Below are 21,352 nucleotides of genomic sequence, written 5' to 3' on the forward strand. Positions count from 1 at the left end.
CAGCTAAGCCCAGGCACCACAACTACTGAGCCCATGCTCTGCAACAAGAGAAGCCACCACATTGAGAAGCCCGCACACTGCAAAGAAAATTAGCCCCAGCTCACTGCAATTAGAGAAAGCCCACACACAGCAATGAAGACCCAATACAGCCAAATAAGTAAATAAATAAATCTAATAAATAAATAAAGTACAAATCTGATTTTCTTCCCTTCCCTGTCACCCCCCCCTTCAGTAGTTTTTCATTATACAGTTGATAAAATTGATATTTAAGATTATCTTCTGAGGGTTTGCATGTTCTAATCCGTGACTTCTTACCTCTTCAGAATTCATCTCTCTTTTTGCTCTTTATTCCTACAGGAACTCTTTGTTAATCCTCTTCCTTCTACCTGTATTGCTTCTCGTAACCCATCTTCCACCATTCACCAAATAAACATGCATTCTTTTGAATTTTAGTTCAGATATGCCTTCCTTGCGGAAGCTTTGCCTGACCTCCCTGACAAGGTCAAATTCTCTCACTTTTATTGTCTTAGAGCACCTTTGTAATACTCCTTTATGTGTTTCACAGTTATAATGTTAAATTTGAAGTTATTTAATTAATACCTATTTCTCTGACTAGACTGTAAGCTCTGTGGTGGCAAGAACAATGTCTTTCTTGACTTAACGTTGTATATCCAGAGCTTCGCACAGTACCAGCGTGTATTAGGTGGCTTATTAAATATTTGTTGAATGAATTAATAAACCTTTTTGGAGGGCAATTTTTCAGTTATCTGTAAAAATGTTAATATATATACCTCTGATTCCTCAATTCTACCTGTAGAAATTTATCCTGAAGCTATAGTTATACAACCAAACAAAAGTAAATATACAAGGATGTTATTCATAGCATTGTTTGAAATAATAGAAACCTGGAAAAGGGTTAAAAATAGGTCAGTGTATGAGTGGTTAGGTACCTTACGGCATTTAAAAACAAAATAACTGCTGTTGTTATAAATAATAAAGGCATCTGTATATTAGCATTCAGAACATACTCTATTATTAAGTGAATATGACAAGTTGCACAATAGATTGTATAGTATATTCTCAGCTTTTATTTTAAAATGTTTTCCATGTGTTATATATAAGAAGTTATATACACTGGACTTTTTATGGTAGTTACAGTGGCAGAGGGGGGAAAGGAACAGGAAACAGGATAAAGAAAGGAACAGGATAAAAGCCTTTATACTGTAATACCTCTGTATTTCTAAATTAAAATTTGGAGAATAGGATTGAAAGCTCTAAGTATACTATGATTATAACTACATTAAAATAATACAAATGAGAACATTACTGAAAGAGAATATAATTAAATACTAATAAGGGTTTATTTGTGATATTTTTCTCTGGTTTTTCAGTTATTGTGGTTATACTATTTTTATGAAGGCAAAAATATGCTTCCTTATATATATGAAGAAAACAACTGAAAAAATTATCACTGAATACTTAAGCTAATCTTCAAGGCAGTATACTTTATTTTTTAGGATTGTTTTTCATATTTTATAGTTGTATCTTGTAGAATAAAGTTTTCAGAAATGCTGGAAACAGTTCATTCAAAGGGCCCACTTTATTTTAATCGGCTAGATATCAATTTAAAACATTTAAGAGAGACAGTATATTACTAATTGCACTCTTGAATGCCCTCAAAATTCTGCACATTTATATAGTCAGATAAGGCACAAATAATTCCCTGGCATTCCGGTGGTTAGGATTTGCACTCTCACTGCCAAGGGCTCGAGTTCAGTCCCTGGTCGGAGAACTAAAATCCCACAGGCTGTGCAGCATGGCCTAAAAGAAAAAAGGCAGTATACATTAAAGTTTAATAACATTGTTTTAGTATTGGCATAATTTTTGGTATCCTGTAATACAGTGATGTATTTCACAGGGGGAAACATACATAGCAGCTTAAGTAAAATTTGACCTTTTTTATAACTAGAGGTATTTGTATTTGTTTCATAGCGGAGGTGAAACGTGTCGGAGATACACTTTTGGGTATGGCTACACAGTGTGTTCAAGTCAAGAATGTAATAAAAACATCCCCTCAAACTCTCTCAAACCTGTGCCTAAAGATAAATGTTAAACTTGGAGGGATCAATAATATTCTTGTACCTCATCAAAGGTAAGATAAGCTAATCACCTAATAAAATATTATTTTTCATAACAATTTTTCTATGTATTGCCATATCTAAGACCTGTGTAAGAGACAGCTTTGATAATTCCTGTCACAGGAGATAAGTAGACTTTTGGCAAAAAGTTGAGTTTTGATTGGCAAAATTTACAAGATTCCTTTATGAAAAATCCCCTCCCACCTCCATTTTCATTTAGTATGCAAAGTACCTCATCCCTGGCTAGAAAATATTGAGAATTTTATTTATTTTTCACTGAAAAGCCCAGCGTGAAGAACTTTCTCATTGTTTGGTAGTCATTTTCAAGCTGGTGTTATGAGGCTACTCACTCACCTAGGAAGTGAGAGAAGCTGTTCTTCCCCCCTTTAGGGGCTTAGGGTGGGGTTAGATGAGGGGCATGTCAATTAAGTAAATCAGTTAAGTAAGCCATATCAACTCCTGCTGGAGTCAATGGGACAACAGATGTTACTGTTAGATCACCATCATGTCTTAGAGCTCTTATAGGAAGTATGAGACATGATGACCTAGAAATAGGGTGCTGAGGAAGAGGCTGTTATTTGGAGAATTGAACAGCAGATTTGCTTTTAATAGTTGAAGCAACTGGGGCTTCAAAAAATTAAATATCTTGTTAACACAAAAGCTCTTTTTTCCTGTTTTTCCATACTGCCTCTATTTCCCATCTCTATTAAATATAAGATGAGATTCATAGTTTAGATGCATACAGAATTTTATCAAGTCCAAGAACTAAGAGAAACAGTTATTTGAGTCTTGAAGGATACAGTTTTAAGATAAAATGAACTACTAGCTACTTTATGACTATTAAATATATGTTACTCAAATTTTATACTTTTGGTCAGAGGTGGGGGAGTAGTAGACTCCCATAATTCCTTCCAGTGTGATTTAATGATTCTTTATCTGCTTGAGAGATTACACTGGCTTAAAATGTAAGTAGATTAAAGAAAGATTGATACAAATCAGTGGATTAATATGAGGAAGTTTATCATTTTATGCCTATTATGAAGAATGCTAGTAGCAGTTCCTGTTTGCAACCACCAGCAGTGGTGCTTAAGGCAGAAAACTGCTCTGAATACTTCATTTACTAGAGATTCATGAATTAAGAAAATAAAGCTGTCAGCAGTTCAGGCCTATGAAGCTGTCTATAAAGGACCTCCTCTGTGCTATGCCAACAACTTGCAGTTGTGTTGCAGTAGTGTGAAACAGATAAAAGCATAGTGAAAAAAATTATCTAACTTTTTTTAAAAATGTGTTTAAGACCTTCTGTGTTCCAGCAACCAGTGATCTTTTTGGGAGCAGATGTCACTCATCCACCAGCTGGTGATGGGAAGAAGCCTTCTATTGCTGCTGTGAGTATTGTTAGGCAGGCTTATCTAAAGTTTAGATGAAGATCAACATTTTGGCTTTAACTTTTTGAATTTTAATGGCATTTTCTTTGAAACCAACTTTTGTAAATACATACAAAGTTTAAAAAATATTTATAGTTTTATTAACATATATATCTATATGTAGATCTATCCTGAGCCAACTTTCAAATGTCCTTTGGGTTTTTGAAAAGAATGATTATTCTCTGGTTTGGAGGCTACAAGTTCCATATATATCTATTAAATCAAGTTTATTAATTATATTACTCAGCTCTTCTGTATCCTACTTTAATTTGTCTGTTTGACCTCTCCATGACTATCTAATTTTCAGTTACTTTTTGTAATTCAAAGAGTTCGTTTATGTATTTCAGTAGTGTCTTTGTTACAAAAAGATGCATTACATATAAGTTTGGTGGATTGCATTTTTTCAGCATGAAATATCTTTCACCTTTGTCCAGTTTAATAGTTTACACTTGAATTCTTTAATACTGCTCCTCTTACTTTTAACATCTGCCTGTTCTATCTTTTGCCCACCTTTATATTTGTAACCTTTCTGTGTCAATTCAAAAGTGTATTTTTTTATAAATTTCATAAAGCCAGATGATATTTTACCCAGCTCGATTTTGCATGATTTTATCAAATGTCAGCATTTTGAAAATGTAAACATGTTTTAGGCATACTTGATAAATTTCAGAAATTAAACTGTAAGACTTTTTTATGTTTTTTTCTATCATTCATTATAATCTTAAATTTAATTTTAAAAATCTGATAAATCTTAATCTTCCCTTGAAAATGATAGTAATATTAAAATTTTCACTTATTTTTCCAAAGCTATTTTCATTAATGAAGAAAATTGACTTTTAACTATTAATAAATTGTATTTCTCTGTATTCTTTTTTTTTTTTTGGAATATAATTGCTTTACACTCTTGTACCAGTTTTTGAGGTACACCAAGGTCAGTCATCTGTATTTATACACATATCCCCGTATGCCCTCCCTCCCTCGACTCCCCCCCACCCTCCCTGTCCCAGGCCTCCAAGGCATCATCCATCATCGAGCTGAACTCCCTTTGTTATACTGCAACTTCCCACTGGCTATCTATTTTACAGTTGGTAGTATATATATGTCTATGCTACTCTCTCACTTCATCTCAGCTTCCCCTTCACCCCCCGCCCCCCTAAAACCTCGAGATCTCCAGTCCATTCTCTGCATCTGCATCCTTATTCTTGTCTTGTCACTGAGTTCATCAGTACCATTTTTAGATTCCGTATATATGAGTTAGCATACAATATTTATCTTTCTCTTTCTGACTTACTTCACTCTGTATGACAGACTCTAGGTCTATCCACCTCATTACATATAGCTCCATCTCATTCCTTTTTATAGCTGAGTAATATTCCATTGTATATATATGCCACATCTTCTTTATCCATTCATTTGTTGATGGGCATTTAGGTTGCTTCCATGTCCTGGCTATTGTAAATAGTGCTGCAATAAACATTATGGTACATGTTTCTTTTCTCTGTATTCTTAATGTTATGCATAAATTGTGTACATTTCAAGTGTCCTAGAGGTAGTATTGAGCCATCTCTGATACTCATTAAAATGTTCCTAGAGAAGATAAAAGGATAAAAAATTTCTAAAGACTTACTTTGGGTCTGCTATTTTAGGGTTGTTTTCCAAGAAAGTTTAAGCACATTTAAATTCTTTTGGACTTCTGAGTTGTCGTTGTCCTTTTTAAATCCTCTACCAAATATTCGCTTTCTTTTATAATTATCAGAAGTCTTGTAAATAAAATTTGATTCTTTTTGCTATATATCTTCTATTCCCAAGAACTTAAAGACTAGTGTGAGAAACAGTGTAAGTAATAAATGCCACATAGTATAATAGATACTACCATGATAGTGATGTAAATTAAAACTGCAAAAATCTGATGTGTTTGGGGAATTCCAAATGCAGGTAATTGGAATGTAGTATAGCAGACTGTGAGGCTAGTAAGATTTTGTGAGGCTTTTTTTTTGCCATCAGAAGGGGTATGGATTTATTTTTATCAGTGCGAAAGAAATGGTCAGGATTCCTTTTTTAACTTAGAGAAGATTTTAAAAAGCAAGTACAATTCCATGTACCTAAAGAAGTAGACAAGTTCTAGCTCACTTTTTAAAAAAACTCATGATTATTTTCTAATCTGACCTAAGACTGAAGAGAAATGTAAGAATTTTCCATATTTTGGTTTCTAGTAAGTAAGAAGTTTAAATTACTAACAGGAATTTAGGTACCCATTTGAAATACTGTTTATTTTTATTTATTTATGTTTTAATTGGGGTATAATTGATGTATGATGTTATTTTAGCCTCAGGTGTGCAGCATGATTTGATATTCATATATATTGTGAAGTGATGGCTATAATAAGTCTAGTTAACATCTGTTACCATACATAGTTACAAAATTTTTTCCTTGTGGTGAGAACTTTTAAGATTTACTCTCAGCAGTTTTCAAATATGCACTACAGTATTAACTGTAGTCACTATGCTGTACATTATATCCCCATGGTTTGCTTATTTTACATCTGGAAGTTTGTACCTTTTGAGCCATTTTACCCCATCCCTCTGGCAACCACCAATCTGTTCTCTATATCTGTGAACTCATTTGGGATTTTTTGTTTGTTTTTTGTTTTTAGATTCCACACATGTGACACCATATGGTATTTGTCTTTGTCTGACTTATTTCACTTAACATAATGCCCTCAGGGTCCATCCATGTTGTCGCAGGTGGCAAGATTTCATTCTTTTTTATGGCCAAATAATATTCCATTATATGTATATGCCACATCAGTGGACACTTAGGTTGTTTCCATGTCTTGGCTGTGTACATAATGCTGCAGTGAACATGGGGGTACAGAGGTCTGTTTTTGAAGCATGACTTTGGTATAGATACTACCCTGTAAGAAAGAGAAGCTGGAGGTAGAATAATCAGCTGGTTCTTGGCCCAGGCTCTCATCAATGATGTGTGGACATTTTTAAATATTCTGGTTCCAGTGATTATGCTTCAGTAGATCTGTGAGTGACTACAGTCAAGGTGAGCTTATAAGTTCATGCCTCAAAGTTCCCTCTGCTCCAAACACATAACAATATTAAGACACAGAAAAAGAAAATTACGATAGCTACTCTCAGAACCAAGATTTAAAATTTATGAAGCATAACAGTTCTTGAGATGATGCCAAAGTCATCTTGAATATGGCTTCTGGGGTGGTTTGCTAAACTGTAAGAGCTATAAAGAGAAATCAGGGGTTTGAATGGACCCTCTTTTTTACTTATCTCCTTCCTCTTACTCTCTTCAGGTGTATCTTTTTGTCTTTCTATCCTTACTAATATTTAGGTTTACAAGCAACATCTGTAAATTAGAATCAAATTATTAAATATAAAGTGCAACCTACTTATAGGAAAATAGTTTTTGACCCTAGTCTGGGTCTTTTATTCTGTTCTTCACTGGAATTGTCTATTTGTATTACTTTCAAAATGAATAGTGATAAATAGTTAAGGTTATAATAAAATACAAATTTAAATGAAGTCCGTGTGCTTTTTTTTTTCTTCAATTTTTTGTGGTAAAATTCATATTCATATAGTTTTGATTACCTTAATTTCTTTTTTTTCTTTACTGTTTTCAACCTAGGTTGTAGGTAGTATGGATGCCCACCCAAGCAGATACTGTGCTACAGTAAGAGTTCAGAGACCCCGACAAGAGATCATCCAGGACCTTGCCTCCATGGTCCGAGAGCTGCTCATTCAGTTTTATAAGTCAACTCGGTTCAAACCCACTCGTATCATCTTTTATCGAGATGGTGTTTCAGAGGGGCAGTTTAGGCAGGTTGGTTGCCTGGGCTTCTTATACTATGGTTAAATCAGATACTGTGTTTATAATATGGTGTCTAGTTCTGAAGTGAGAAGGCTTAATTAAGTTGGGAATTCCTAAAGTCAAATTTTGATACTTCCTTAGATTTTCCCTTTTAAACTATTTGCTGTGAATGTGTAAGCCTTGATCGCTAAGACCATGCTCTGCTAATAGTTAAGATGGAATAGAGAAGTGTAATTAGCTGTAAAGTGATGAGTTTAAGAAATTCTGAGCCTAAATCATTATTCTACTTTGAAGTATGCATAGGAGAACAACTGACTGTATCAAATCTTTCCATTTCAACTTCTCTAGGTATTATATTATGAACTACTAGCAATTCGAGAAGCCTGCATCAGTTTGGAGAAAGATTATCAACCTGGAATAACTTACATTGTCGTTCAGAAGAGACATCACACTCGATTATTTTGTGCTGATAGGACTGAAAGGGTAATCTTACATCCGTTGTAATACTATTATAAGCAAAGGTTATCTAACATAGTTCATAGAGCACTTAACAGAGGCTCTCTGCCAACAGCAGAGTTTCTAATATATAGCAGTAGGTTACAACAAAGCAGATTGATTATGAGTATAGAAGCATCAAAACAGGTTAATTTTTAGCTTTCTAGAATTTCTAGTAGCACTCCAAATGTTCAAAATCCCATTATACTTTTTTGTTGTTGTGAAGAAACTCATAGTTTTAAATTGTTCTTTTTATTCATATTTTCCTTAAATGTTCAGAAGAAAAAAAGGTATTCAATTTTTTAAATATCTTGTAAAAATTAATTTTACAAGCAAGGGACATTCTAGAGTATTAGTGAAAATTAATGCAAACTAACTTTCATTTCCAGTGCTGTGCCCCCACCCTGCAAACCTTAGAGCAGAGAAATCTGAGGAATGCAAGGGTCAGTGTCCTCTTTGGAAAGGGATTCAGTAGAAAATACTGAGAAAGAGAGGAGTGTGTCTTGTCTTTGGTATATATTTGGTCTTTGATTACACTCATTGTGTAACTTTGGGCAAGTAACTTAACATCTCTGTGTCTGTTTCTTTTTGAGCACGGTTTGAATAATATTAATATTTGCCTTATTTGAGTTTTTGAAAGGATTTTTAAAAATTATGTAATGTGCTTAGAACAGTGCTTGGCACATGCTAAGCACGCAGTGGAGGTTAGCTAGTTGTAGAGAGGTGTAATGGTGCTAGTGACAGAGAAAAAGAGGGCATAATGGCAGGCACTGTTCTGGGTATTTTTTATAAATTCATTTAATCCTCACAGACAGCACTGTGAGGTACTTATTATTATCATCCCCATTTTTCACAGGAGGAAACTGTGGCACATGGATGTCAAATAACCTCCCAAGGTTACAAAGCTGGTAATTGGTAGAGAGCTAGGACTCAAAATAGGCAGTCTGGCTCCAGAGTGCTCTTAATCACTGTCCTCTACCCCATCTCTAATAGCAGTAACGATAGTTTTATTTTGGCCTCCGTGTTGTTGAAGGCCTTTTCCCCAAGTTACTAGGTACATTTCTGTACCTAGAAAACCAAAGGTTTCTTCAGAAGTTGGATTAGGAAAACCTAAGTCAGATTTAGTGATTTCTTGCAACTGATGTCTAATCGTGCCTTTCCTTCATTTGTTTGCTTCTCTTTCACCTTTGCTCTAAATATTGTTAATCATAATAGATGAGAGATAATTATAAATGAGGAAATAGGCACAGAGAGGAAAATACCATGCCCTAGATTTCATGAGTAGAAACTGGTGGAGCTATGATATGAACCCAGGCATTCTGCTGCCTCTCTGAATAGAATAAAACTTTGTATATATGTATTAATTAGGAGATTTGTGTGTTAAGAATAGGCATTATTTAGTAGATTATGAACTGTTTGTTTTGTGATTTGCTGAATGCTAGCTGTTGATCCACACAGCTATAACTCAAGCCACCACTTGATAGCAGTCCCTTACATAGCAGAAATAATGTCTGAGTCAGTAAAATAGCTTCTGATTTGCTAGCTTTGTAAACCTTGATTACAATTAATGATTTTAAGTATATGTATTTTGTTCACATCATGTATTACTCAGAGAAAATCATGGTATCTATCTCCTTATTAGATGTGAAACTGCTGATGTGAAATAAAAGAAATAGGGCCTTTGCAGTCATTTCCATGTTTGACTCTCAGTTCTGCCCTTTATTATATGCTCTTCGGCAAGTTATTTTATATTTCTGACCCATAGTTTCCCCCCAGACAAATAGGAGTAATGCCTAATTTGCAGGATTATCAGGATTAGAAATAAGGTATGTAAAGTACGTGACATATAAATGGTTAACAAATGGTGACTCTAGCTAATGTTGCTGTCAGCATTCTTTCCCTCTAAAAATATAGGGTTCTCTGAGAAAAATGCTAATTTTCATAAAATTACACATTCAAGGGTACCTGCCATGCACAGATGTCATAGATTGGAGCACTTAAAGTAACTTTAAAAAAACAAAAATTTAAGTCTTCTACCCATATTGGGATCAACTACCAGCTAAGCATCAGCAGAGACTAATAACTCTTTGTTATCAGCTCTCACTTTCAGTAACATTTAAGAATAGGGGGACTTCCCTGGTGATGCAGTGGTTAAGAATTCGCTTGCCAGTGCAGGGGACATGGGTTCGATCCCTGGTCAGGGGAGATCCCACATGCCGCAGAGCAACTAATCCCATTCACCACAACTACTGAGCCTGTGCTCTAGAGCCCACAAGCCACAGCTACTGAAGCCCGTGCACCTAGAGCCCGTGAGAGCCCGTGCTCCTCAACAAGAGAAGCCACTGCAATGAGAAGCATATACACTATAACGAAGAGTAGCCCCCACTCTCCACAACTAGAGAAAGCCCACATGCAGCAACAAAAACCCAATGCAGCCAAAAATAATTAATTAATTAATTTTTAAAAGGAATAGGAACTGGGGCTAGAATAAGGTCTAATCTTATTGCCTGTTTAAGTAATATTTCAAGCTGAAAGTAGTGAAACATGGGATCAGCCCATGTATTTATCTCTTTAAAAGTGTTTTCAGACACGTTCTTTACCTTTGTCTTGTTCGTTTAAACTTTGACCAAACAAATCTAGGTCGGAAGAAGTGGCAATATCCCAGCTGGAACAACAGTTGATACAGACATTACACACCCATACGAGTTTGATTTTTACCTCTGTAGTCATGCTGGAATACAGGTAAGCCTATACTTTGGGTGAAATGTTTTTATTCAGGAACTTCCGTTCTCATGCATATTTTTTTAATCTCAGAAAACAGAAAGATTCTTCTCTGCACTTCAGACTGTTTCCACATGAAATTAGATGAAACTTTCAGTAACTAAATCATATCCCCTTTTTCACCTTGAGAGGGACTTATTTCTACAAAAATACCAGAATATAAGTAGTTTAATAGAAGGCATCTCCCTAAACTGGGTCCTTAATTTAATGTAAAGCTTCAAAAAAAATCTAAAATACCTGTTTGTTCTTTTGATGTATTCTTTTTGATAATAATACTTCATAGAAAATTTTGACATTTACTGGCAGATATTGAACATGTGAAAGAGTTTAGTTGTAGCATTACAGCTTTAGATTTCAGTTAAATAATTTTAAGTCTTATTTTCAGAAAATCTTTTTGTTAATTTATTAGCTATACCTAGTAGAACATGAGCTGTAATTCAGTGCTTCTCAAACTTTCCAGCAACAGAGAGTGAATCCACATTCCCAGGATGTCTGAGAGAATGTAGCCCAAAACTATTTTAGTTTACTTGCCATTGATTAAAATAGGAATTTCAGGAATATATATCTAACTGTGTATCTGTATCTTAAAGCTTTATATGTCCCACATATACTAACCCCAGTTTCACTCTTAGGGCTTCAAAATTACTGTCCCACTCATTTATATATGTTCTTATAACTGCCCCTCTTATAACTGTCCCACTCATTTATATATGTTTTTATAACTGCTCCTCTTTACAATCAGTGTGGTACATTTTCATGGTGGGTGGCAACAGTCGGCAAAGCAAAGTTAAAAGTAGCTTCTGAGATAAAATCTGTATCATTTGAGTACATACTTTAGCCTTAAGTTTCCCTTCATGTATCCCAAAGAACACTACTGCTATGACTTTTTAATAAATATAACAGAGGGGAGAAAAAGATTCTCTGTTTATATAAATTTTAGAAATGCTGGTTCAACAGATTTTTTTTTACTCCAGAACTTTTGGATACCATTCTTAGGCAAATAGTTACAAATTTTCAAGATAGGACTATTTCTCCAGTGTATTTAACCAGAAACTTTAGGGACCAATATTTTGGGGGGAGCACCAAATTGAAACTATGCTGTAGTCAGCAAATAACCAGGAATATTTCACAGGGACCAAAGACCATTCTTTACACATCTTCCCAGCTTTATTAGAATTTCAGACTTCTCTGAGATCAAAAAGAGGGGTCTTTTTTTTTTTAACAGCTAAAATTAAAACTGAATCATTCCTAACCAGTATAAGAGATAATTTTTTTGTATCACTGCTTTTAACTTTACCAGTGAACAACAGATCCTTTAATGACATTTTGGCCAAATTCCGTAACATCTTGACATTTATGTTGGTCATATTGGCGTTTACAGCTTAGTTCTTTTTCCTACTCTCCCCATTTTATTTTGAGATAAAATTGCCATTCATTTGTAAAACTTAAATTTACAAATAAAATTAAAGCTTGGCTTTTTCCCTTCTACCCTCCACCTGCCCAAGACAGGCTAGAGCTTTGGTCCCTTTGTTTTGAATAGGGGAGGGGACCATGGACTGCCTCTGAGATACCTCCTTCCCCTCCTCCTTCTAGGACTCTTAACTCATCTGGTATCATGGACTGCCAGAATGTCAGTAGTGGGGAGGTGACACAAGCCTTTCTGTAGTCCATTCTGATTTTTTCTAACCCCTTAGCCTCCATGGAACTGAAGACCCTCAAAGGGCAGCAGTGTCTTTCTTTGGCCCCTTCAGTGGTATAGACCCCAACTCCTTCTTTAGGTTAGATATCCCATTGCATGGCTCCATGACTCCTGCTTCTTCTCTACTCAGCTTCATTTTTTTAGACTCCCAGCACTGCTTCCAAGAACTCTCACCACTCTAGCCCTATGGAGTTGGCAGAGTGGGCCTATGGACTCTGAGCTCAGGAAGTATCCAGTTGGGGAATGAGATGGGATGGTCTTTCCCTTTCTAACAGGCTCTCTTGGAGTGCCCCTTACGTGTCTTCAGGGAAGAGAGAGTGCCTTTCCTCACAACTAAAATTCCATATTTTCACAAAACTCTCAATCTCTTCCTATATTGAGAGGATAGGGATAAGATGAGAAGAGGCCAGAGCCAGGGATTTGATACTAAGACCTGTCCTGAACTGTCTCCTCTTGGTGAGCCGTTGAGGGAGAGTGGCTGACTCCAAAGGTCGGTAGCTCTGTAGGATGTAAGATGCTTAGCACCTTTAGTCCCCTACTTTGAACCATAGTTGAAATTCTCGGACAGCAGGGGGGAAAAATCCCACTTATCGTACTGTTAGAAACATGTTAACTGGGTGGAGCATGTGACCCCTCTGATCCACCAAAGGAAATTGTTCTGAAGAGATAAATGCACCTGTTGAGGAGAAGGCAGTGTCCCAAATTATAACTTCCTAATATGAATCTGCAAAACTTCAAAGATGTCCTTCACTGTTATTTAACATTCCTTTGAGTGCACTTTCATTAGCTCTCTTTACCATTTTCTGTAGGTTCCTAACATTGGTCTGTTGCCCCAACACTCAGCACATGACCCCTTGCTTTTATCTCACTAAAAAGTTGTATTGTCAGTCATGCCTGCTTCCTTCCCCCCTTTCCCACAGTAGAAAGGGTCAGCCTATAAGATGGTCCTCATTCGTTCTTGCCTGCCTTAAGTTGGCCTTAGTTCACCAGTTATCCTCTTTGGTATATCCTCAGTCTCTTTTAAGCTTCTGATTCCGTTCCCTGAGCTTATAGTTATCCCCATCCTAAAATAGAGTTTCTTGATTGTGCTGTTCTCCTTTAAGTTATTGTCTTTCTACCATTTGTCACCAAACTATTCGTAAAAGGATAGCCTAAACACACCCACCAGAATAGCTGAAATTTTAAAAGACAAACAATATTAAGGATGTAGAGCAACTGGAACTCTTATACACTCCTGGTAGGAGTGTTAATTAGTACAAAAATTTTTTAAACTTGCCTGGCATTATCTACTAAACTTAAATATCTGTATTCTCTATGACCAGAATTTCCACTCCAGGATAACCAACAGAAATACGTATCTTACGTTCACCAAAAGGTAGTGTGTTAATATTCATCGTAGTGCAGGTCATAATAGTCAAAAACTACAAACAACTCAAATGCCCGTGATCAGTAGATTGGATAAATAACTATACAAGTGTAATTTATACAACAATGTGAATGATACAACAGTTTGTATGAATTTCACAAACTGCCAAATCGAAGAATCTAGACCCAAAGAGTACATACATTATGAAAGTTCAAAAGCAAGCAAACTAATCTTTGATGTTAAAAGTCAGGTTACAGGGAGCAGGGTGGCAGGTAGGGTAGTGACCCTGAGAGGGCACAAAGGGGCTTTGTCATTACAGTTCATGTTTAGTTTCTTGATTTGGGTGCTGGTTTCAGAGGTATGTTCACTTTGTGAAAAATTCATCAGTCTATATGTATGGTCCATGTATTTTTCTCTATATATTTTTACTTCTATAAAAGGTTTACATTAAGAACAAAAAAGATGGGGCTTCCTAGGTGGTGCAGTGATTAAGAATCCGCCTGCCAATGCAGGGGACACAGGCTCGATCCCTGCTCCAGGAAGATCCCACATGCCGCGGAGCAACTAAGCCCGTGCGCCACTACTATCGAGCCTGTGCTTTAGAGCCCGTGAGCCACAACTATTGAGCCCATGTGCTGCAACTACTGAAGCCCACGCGCCTAGAGCCTGTGCTCTGCAGCAAGAGAAGCCACGGCAATGAGGAGTCTGCGCACCACAATGAAGAGTAGCCCCCACTCACTGCAACTAAAGGAAAGCCCACGCACAGCAAAAAAGACCCAACACAGCCAATAAAATAAATAAATAAATTTATTTAAAAAAAAAAGGAACAAAAAAGACTACACTTATTTTCTCTTCAACTTATAACAGCCTGCCTTCTGCCCCACCATTATTGCTCCTTGATCTCTGTAACGTCTGACTCTATTATAATCATGCACTCATCAAAACTGTTTGGCTTCTGCTACATATTTTATCCTACCTTTCATCTTGCCCTTCTGTTTTTTCTAGGTTTGGTTCTTCTTCCACCCACCTTTTAAAATGTTAAATTCAGGAAATTCCCAGGTGGTCCAGTGGTTAGGACTCAGTGCTTTTACTGCCGTGGGCCCGGGTTCAATCCCTGATCAGGGAACTAAGATTCTGTAAGCCATGCGGCACAGCCCAAAAAAAAGAAAAAAATTTAAGTTCAAGTAATATTTATGACTTTGAAATCTCTTTTTACAGATACAAATTTCTCCTGATTTCAAAAAAGTTATTTTTGATTGCAACCTCTCACCTGCCACCTTTGTCTAATGGAATCTATCTACAAAATCTCTTCTCAATCTAAGACCTATCTCTTATTCTTATCCTCAGCTCCCCTGTTTAGTTCCAGTTCCCATTATTACTTTCCTATATAATTACACAATGATCCTGGGTGCCCTCATTTAGTCTGTTCTCATCAGATTAATTAAAACATAGCTAAGATCCTATCATTCATCTACTTAGTGCTTCACATCCATTGAAGGTGAAATCTCATCTTCCTAGGACAGCCTATAGACTCACGTCCTTATATCCACTATCCTGCTTCTTTCAATTCTGCTCTACCCTCAGTCTCTATGTCTCTGGCTCTTTTCTCGCATTCTTCACTCCTACTCCTTCCCTCTCCTTTTCTCTTCCTCTGTGTATAACTGTCTCCTCTCTTTTACATACACAAACACACAACTGCAGCCATTCTAAACTGCTTTTAGGTAGTTCTCCTAAGTATTCTGCCCATGCTGCTTCCTTACCTTAAGTATTTCTTTCCTACCTTACTTCTGCTCATCCTTTAAGACTCATCTCAGACATCATCTCTTCCTGGTAGTTTTTCTTATATCCTTCCCCAAGACAAGTGCCCCTCCCCTGCACTCCCTGAGCACCCTATGCATATACCTCTTTGTTGTACTTATTACACAGCATTATAATCAAGCTTTTCTTTCTCTCCCCTTTCCACTAGTCTATAAGGCAGAGGTTATTCAATCAACAGATACTTATTGTGTATCAAGATAGGTGTTGATACTAGGTATATGGAGTGAACAAATAACACAATCTCTTTTCTTTTTGTTTATTGGAGGAGATTTATTAAGTATTCTCATAAATACATACTTATAAATTGGGTTAAGTGCAATAAAAGGAAAGTAAAGATAGGGAGAGAGACTTTAGTGGGGAGCTGATTTAAATTGGGAGATCACAAAAAGCTTCCTGAGAAATGACATTAAAGATATGATCTTAAGGAATGAGTAGGAGTTAACCAAGCCAAGAATGAGGAAGAGGCACATATACAGGCCCTTTTGGCGGAAGAAAATTTGCCCATTGTGGGAATCAAATAGAGGCTACTGCTGCAGTATGAGAGTAAGTTAGAGAGGTAGCCTAGGCTGGACCCTGTGGGCCTTGTTGAGCAAAGATAAGGACTTGAATTTAGTCTAAGTGCATTAGGAAGCCATTAAGAGACTTTAGACACTAACATAATTAGGTGTATGTTTTGTTTTGTTTTATTCACTCTTATTTAAGTATTGTTTGTACTAGGGAGTAAGAGTAATATTGAGGACATCAGTTAGGAGTTTGTTGACATAGTCCAAGCAAAAGATAATGGTGGTTGGGACTAGAATGGTGATGGGAGAGAACAGAATGAATTGTATATAGTTAGGACTTCAGCCCTGTCTCTTCCCTGTGCCTAAAATGCTGTTTCCCCATACAAACCCTCGTTATCATACAGAGCTCACTTCCACGTCTGTTTCTCAGAGAGACAGGCCTTCTCTAACTATGCAATCTAAAGTAGCCACAGAGGGCTTCCTAGGTGGCGCAGTGGTTAAGAATCCGCCTGCCAGTGCAGAGGTCGCGGGTTCGATCCCAGCTCCAGGAAGATCCCACATGCCGCGGAGCAACTAAGCAAGCCCGTGTACCAAAAAAATAAATAAATAAAATAAAATAAAGTAGCCACAGATATAGTCAGTCTTCCATGCTACCCTACATTTTAATCCTCTTGATAGCCCAGTTTCTGATGGTTTTATTTATGTGCTGTCTGTCTCATCACGGGAACGTGCGTCTTATTCATTACTGTGTGCCCAGTACCTGATATAGGACATGGCGTATAGTGAGTGTTCAGTAAATAGTGACTGTGTGAATGTACAATATATTATATATACATTATAAATGTAGAATTTGGGGGAGGTAGGATTTGGTAGTGATTTGAATTTTATCCCCAAAACCTTGCACAATGTCTGACAAATGATAAACATTTGCTAGCATATGAGCTAATGTCTCCTTTTCTCCTTTGCCACTGCCACTTTCATAGTTCATACCTTCATCATCTCTTACCAGCACTAATGCAGCAGCCTCCTAATTGCTCCCCTTTTAGTCTCTTCATATTTTCTTTTTTTTTTTCTTTTCTTTTTTTAATAGTACTTGTTTTTTGGTGTTGTTTGGTTTTGGTGGAGGGGAGGTTTGGGGTTTTGTTTTTTGTTTCCAGCGTGGGGGTAATGGTGTTGTTCAGTTTATTTAAAATAAAAACAAAAATAGTTCACCCATTTCTCCCACCCCTGCCTCTGGCAACCAGCTGTCTGTTCTCTGTATCTTTGACCTTGTTTTTAGTGTTTTTTAAAGTAATTTATTTTTCCTTCATTCATTTTGATTCCACATATATGGCATTTGTCTTTCTCTATCTGACTTATTTCACTTAGTATAATGCCCATATATATATCACAGTTTCTTTATCCATTCATCCATCGATGGGCACTTAGGTTTTTTCCATGTCTTAGCTATTGCAAATATTGCTGCAGTGAACATAGGGGTGCATACTTTTTGAATTAATGTTTTCATTTTCTTCAGTAAATACCCATAAGTGGAACTGCTAGATAATATGGTATTTCTGTTTTTAATTTTTTGAGGAACCTTCATACTGTTTTCCGTAGTAGCTGCACTAGTTTACTTTCCCACCAACAATGCACAAGAGTTCCCTTTTGAACCCTCCTACACTGTTGGTGGGAATGTAATTATATATACATAATATATATAATGTATATATAATGGAATACTACTCAGCCATTAAAAAGAATGAAATAATGCTATTTGCAGCAACATGGATGGACCTAGAGATTATCATACTAAGCAGCATAAGTCAGAAAGAGAAAGACAAATACCATATGACATCACTTATATGTGTAATATTAAATATGACACAAATGAACTTGCCTACAAAATAGAAACAGGCTCACAGACATAGAGAACAGATTTGTGGTTGCTGGGGGTGGCGGGGGCCATAGATTGGGAGTTTGGGACGAGTAGATGCAAACTATTATATATAGAATAGATGAACAACAAGGTCCTATTGTATGGCACAGGGAATTAGATTCAATATCCTGTGATAAACCATAATGGAAAAGAATATAAAAAATAATATATATATATGTATAACTGAATCATTTTGCTGTACACCAGAAACTAACACAATATTGTAAATCAACTGTACTTCAATAGAATAAATTTAAAAAAAAAAGTTCCCAGGGAATCCCTGGCAGTCCAGTGGTTAGGACTTCTGAGCTTCTGCTGAAGGGGGCATGGGTTCAGTCCCTGCTTGGGGAACTAAAATCCTGCATGCCTTGCTGTGTGGCAAAAATTTTTTTTAATTAAAAAAAAAAAAAGTTCCCTTTTCTGTCATCACCAACACTTGCCATTTCTGATCCTTCAGATAATAGCCATTCTCACAGGTATGAGGTGATATCTCATTGTGATTTTGATTTGCATTTCCCTGATGAATAATGATGTTGACCTTTTTTTCGTGCACCTGTTGGCCATCTGTATGTCTTTGGGAAAATGTCTATTCAGACCTGCCCGTTTTTCAACTGGATTTTTTCTTTTACTATGAGTTGTATGAGTTCTTTATATATTTTGGAAATTAGCCCCTTATCAGATACATGATTTGCAAATATTTTCTCCCATTTAGTAGGTTGCCTTTTCATTTTATTGATGGTTTCCTTTGCTATGCAGAGCTTTTTAGTTTGATGTAGTCCTACTTGTTTATTTTTGCTTTTGTTGCTTTTGCTTTTGGTGTCAGATCAGAAAAAATCATCACCAAGACCTGTGTCAAGGAGTTTATTACCTGTGTTTTCTTCTAGGAGTTTCATGGTTTCAGGTCTTACGTTTAAGTCTTTAAACCATTTTGAGTAAATTTTAGTGTATGGTATAAGATAGTGGTCTGGTTTCATTCTTTGCATGTGGCTGTCTGGTTTTCCCAACCCCATTTATTGAAGAGACTGTTCTCTCCCTGTTGTAAGTTCTTGGCTCCCTTGTCATAAATTAATTGATCATAGACGCATGGTTTATTTCTGGGCTTTATGTTGATCCATTGATCTATCTATGTGCCCGTTTTTACTGTACTTTTTAATTAGTATAGCTTTATATAATATACAGTCCCCAACATATGATAGTTTGACTAGTTTTTGATTTTACAGTGGTGTGAAAGTGATGTGCATTCAGGAGCAACTGTACTTTAAATTTTTATCTTTTCCCCAGCTAGTGATATATAGTATAATACTCTCTCATGATGCTGGACCACAGCGGCAAGCCACAGCTGCCGATCAGCACCCGATATACTTACAAGCATTCTGTACTCATATAGCCATTCTGTTTTTCACTTTCAGTACAGTATTCAGTCAATTACATGAGGTATTTAACACTTTATTGTAAAATAGGCTTTATGTTAAATGATTTTGCCTAACTGTTGACTAATGTAAGGGTTCTGAGCATGTTTGAATTAAGCTAGGCTAAGCCATGAAATTTGGTAGGTTAGGTATATTAAATGCATTTTAACTTAGGATATTTTCAACTTAAAATGGGTTTGCTGTAACATAACTCCATTGTAAGTCGAGGAGGAGCTGTATAAAATTTTATTTCTTTTTCTTGACTAATTGCACTGGCTAGGACTTTCAATAACTATGTTGAATAAAAGTGGTAAGAGTGGGCATCTTTGTCTTGTTCCTGATCTCAGAGTATGATTGAGTATGATGTTAGCTGTGAGCTTGTCACATATGGCTTTATTATGTTGAAGTATGTTCCCTCTGTACCCACATTGTTGAGAGTTTTTATTATAAATGGATGTTGAATTTTGTCAAATGCTTTTTCTGCCTGTATTGACATAATCATACTATTTTTATCCTTCATTTTGTTAATGGGGTGTATTACATTGACTGACTTGCAGATGTTAACCCATCCTCACATCCTAGAATAAATCCCTGTTAATCATGGTTTATGATCCTTTTAATGTATTATTGAATTTGATTTGCTAATATTTTGTTGAGGATTTTTGCATCTATGTTCATCAGGGATATTGCCTGTAATTCTTTTCTTGAGGCATCCTTGTCTAGTATTGGTATCAAGGTAATGCTAACCTTGTAAGTTTGGAAGAGTTCCCTTCTTTTCTGTTTTTTGGAAGTTTGTAAAGGATTGGTATTAATTCTTTGAATATTTGGTAAAATTCACCATTAGAGCTGTCTGGTCCTGGACTTTTATTTGTTGAGAGGTTTTTAGATACTGATTCAATCACTAGTAATAGATCTGTTCAGATTTTCTTATTTTCTGCTTCATCCTGATTCTATTTCTAACCTATCCTCCATATTACTGCTGATGTTACTTTTATAAAACCCCCAATCTTGTCACACATGAAACCTCTCCTGTTAAAAATAGCTGTGCAGGGGCTTCCTAGGTGGCGCAGTGGTTAAGAATCCGCCTGCCAATGCAGAGGTCAGAGGTTCGATCCCAGCTCCAGGAAGATCCCACATGCTGCGGAGCAACTAAGCCCGTATGCCAAAAAAAAAAAAAAAAAAAATAGCTGTGCAGTGCTTTCCCTGCTGCCTACAGGTGAAAGTCCAAATTCCTAAGCATGTCATTCAGTCTGATTCCAAATATTCATTTCAATTTCATCTTTTTCCCTTGTGCTCCATATTCTGTTCATCCTAGTCTATTAGCTATTCCCCAAATATGCCATGAAATTTTATGCCTCCTGTGCTTTTGTTAAGGCTGTTTTTTCTTTCCAGTGACTCCTCACCCTACCCACCCCAAAAAGGCCAAATCTCACTCATTCCCCTCTTGATGAACCCCCAGGGCTCACCCTCACAATCACTTCCTTTGGTATTCTCATATAGGACTAAGCACCAGTAGTACTATAGCCATTTATTAGTTGTTTTATAATTATGGGTGCTCTATTTCCTCTACTCCTCTACTGAATTATGTTTTCCAAAAAACAACAAACTTTTGACTTTGTTTACTTTGTTTTTCTTTGAATTCACAGTCCCTAACATAATAACAAATATATAGGAGTTCCATTAAATGTTCTGGGTTTTTTTTATTATGGTAAAAAACACGTGACATACAATGTACCATTTTAACCTTTTTTAAGTATTGAGTTCTGTGGCATTAAGTAATTGACATTATTCTGCAGCCAAACTGCCTTCTCTCTCTGGAACTTTTTCATCTTCCCTGACACTCTGTACTCATTAAACACTAACTCCCCATTCCCACCTTTCCCCAACCCATGGTGATCACCATTCTACTTTGTCTCTATGAATTTGACTACTTCAGGTACTTCATATAAGTGAATCGTACAATATTTGTCCTT

At 36.3% G+C, this 21,352-nt stretch overlaps 1 protein-coding gene across 8 annotated transcripts in view; it reads left to right on the top strand.

Moving 5' to 3' along the window:
* The window catches only part of AGO3 (argonaute RISC catalytic component 3), a 119,610-nt gene that overhangs the window by 84,122 nt on the left and 14,136 nt on the right, over positions 1 to 21,352 (top strand). For 7 of the 8 annotated variants that reach the window (XM_057705138.1, XM_057705158.1, XM_057705149.1 and 4 more), the window contains 5 exons: positions 1,993 to 2,152; positions 3,433 to 3,523; positions 7,208 to 7,402; positions 7,739 to 7,873; positions 10,526 to 10,627. In XM_057705138.1, coding sequence (XP_057561121.1) covers positions 1,993 to 2,152; positions 3,433 to 3,523; positions 7,208 to 7,402; positions 7,739 to 7,873; positions 10,526 to 10,627 — 683 coding nt within the window. Of the gene's footprint in view, positions 1 to 1,992; positions 2,153 to 3,432; positions 3,524 to 7,207; positions 7,403 to 7,738; positions 7,874 to 10,525; positions 10,628 to 14,171; positions 15,711 to 21,352 lie in introns of those variants that run through there. The other variant, XM_057705167.1, reaches the window with a different exon arrangement.

This window comes from Hippopotamus amphibius, chromosome 1 (genome assembly GCF_030028045.1).
Source record: "Hippopotamus amphibius kiboko isolate mHipAmp2 chromosome 1, mHipAmp2.hap2, whole genome shotgun sequence".
NCBI lineage: Eukaryota > Metazoa > Chordata > Mammalia > Artiodactyla > Hippopotamidae > Hippopotamus > Hippopotamus amphibius.